Here is a 900-nt window from a genome sequence, read left to right on the forward strand (position 1 = left end):
ATCGCGCTTCCTCCAGGCAGCCGCAGCGGCCATACATCTGGACGAGGAGATTTCGCAGGAAGACGCTGTTGTTGTGGTCGCTGTGAAGGATCTGGGCGATGGATCCGGCGGCCATTGTCGCAAGATGTGACGAGGGCGGCAAGCTCTTATGCGCATCGCATCATGGCCGTTGGATGATGGGGACGTCCGAGGTTCAAGTCCTGGCAGGTTCTAGCTTCCCGATGTTTTTCATGGCACGCTGCGAGAACTCATCCCCCATCGCTCAGCTGCACTCCAAATGCCGGGCGCGCTCGTCAACGACAGAATTAACTTCCTGGACACAAGTGGAAGAGAGCAGGCTGGTTTTCCGGGCGATGGATCAAAAGGATATCATCTCCTAATGTCTTGCGCAGCTTACGTTTGGGTTGAGCGTCTCAGCGGCAGTGCAAGATCTATCCTATCCGGTAAGCTCTTATTCCGTTTGCTCTCTTCTTGTTTCTTCGTTTCCAGTTGTGAGTTTTCGATTATGTTGACACGGTTGTGATGATCGGACAAACCAGCACTTTCCAAAAGGACAGCACTATCCATACTTATGGAAGCATCGTCTACGTGAAATGCACATCTACTATACGATCTACATCTCGGACGACTGTCCTAAGTCCATCTACGGGTACAAGAAAACTCATTTATATTTTGGAGAGAACTAAACGAGTGAAAAATAGGTGGCCATAGAGACTGGAACCCTCCAAATACGCTGCGTTCTAGCTGATAGTCGTCAGCTGCTCTATACCGATGGCTTTCCAGTAAGAAACGTGTTTAACCGTGTTATATGCGCTTGCTTCAATGGAGCGTCCAACACCGCTCAAACAGGAGGCTTGGACATGCGAGTGATAGTAAGCAAGATAAGCAGGGTCTGACCTG

At 50.2% G+C, this 900-nt stretch overlaps 1 protein-coding gene across 2 annotated transcripts in view; it reads left to right on the forward strand.

Moving 5' to 3' along the window:
- The window catches only part of LOC112340766, a 7,053-nt gene extending 6,246 nt beyond the window's left edge, over nt 1-807 (forward strand). The window contains exons 2-4 of one of the 2 annotated variants that reach the window (XM_024659737.1): nt 17-443; nt 540-649; nt 702-807. In XM_024659737.1, coding sequence (XP_024515505.1) covers nt 17-130 — 114 coding nt within the window. In that variant the 3' untranslated portion in view covers nt 131-443; nt 540-649; nt 702-807. The remainder of the gene's footprint in view (nt 1-16; nt 444-539; nt 650-701) is intronic. The other variant, XM_024659738.1, reaches the window with a different exon arrangement.
- Nucleotides 808-900: the final 93 nt, after the last annotated feature.

The sequence above is a fragment of the Selaginella moellendorffii genome, unplaced genomic scaffold (assembly GCF_000143415.4).
Source record: "Selaginella moellendorffii unplaced genomic scaffold, v1.0 SELMOscaffold_70, whole genome shotgun sequence".
NCBI lineage: Eukaryota > Viridiplantae > Streptophyta > Lycopodiopsida > Selaginellales > Selaginellaceae > Selaginella > Selaginella moellendorffii.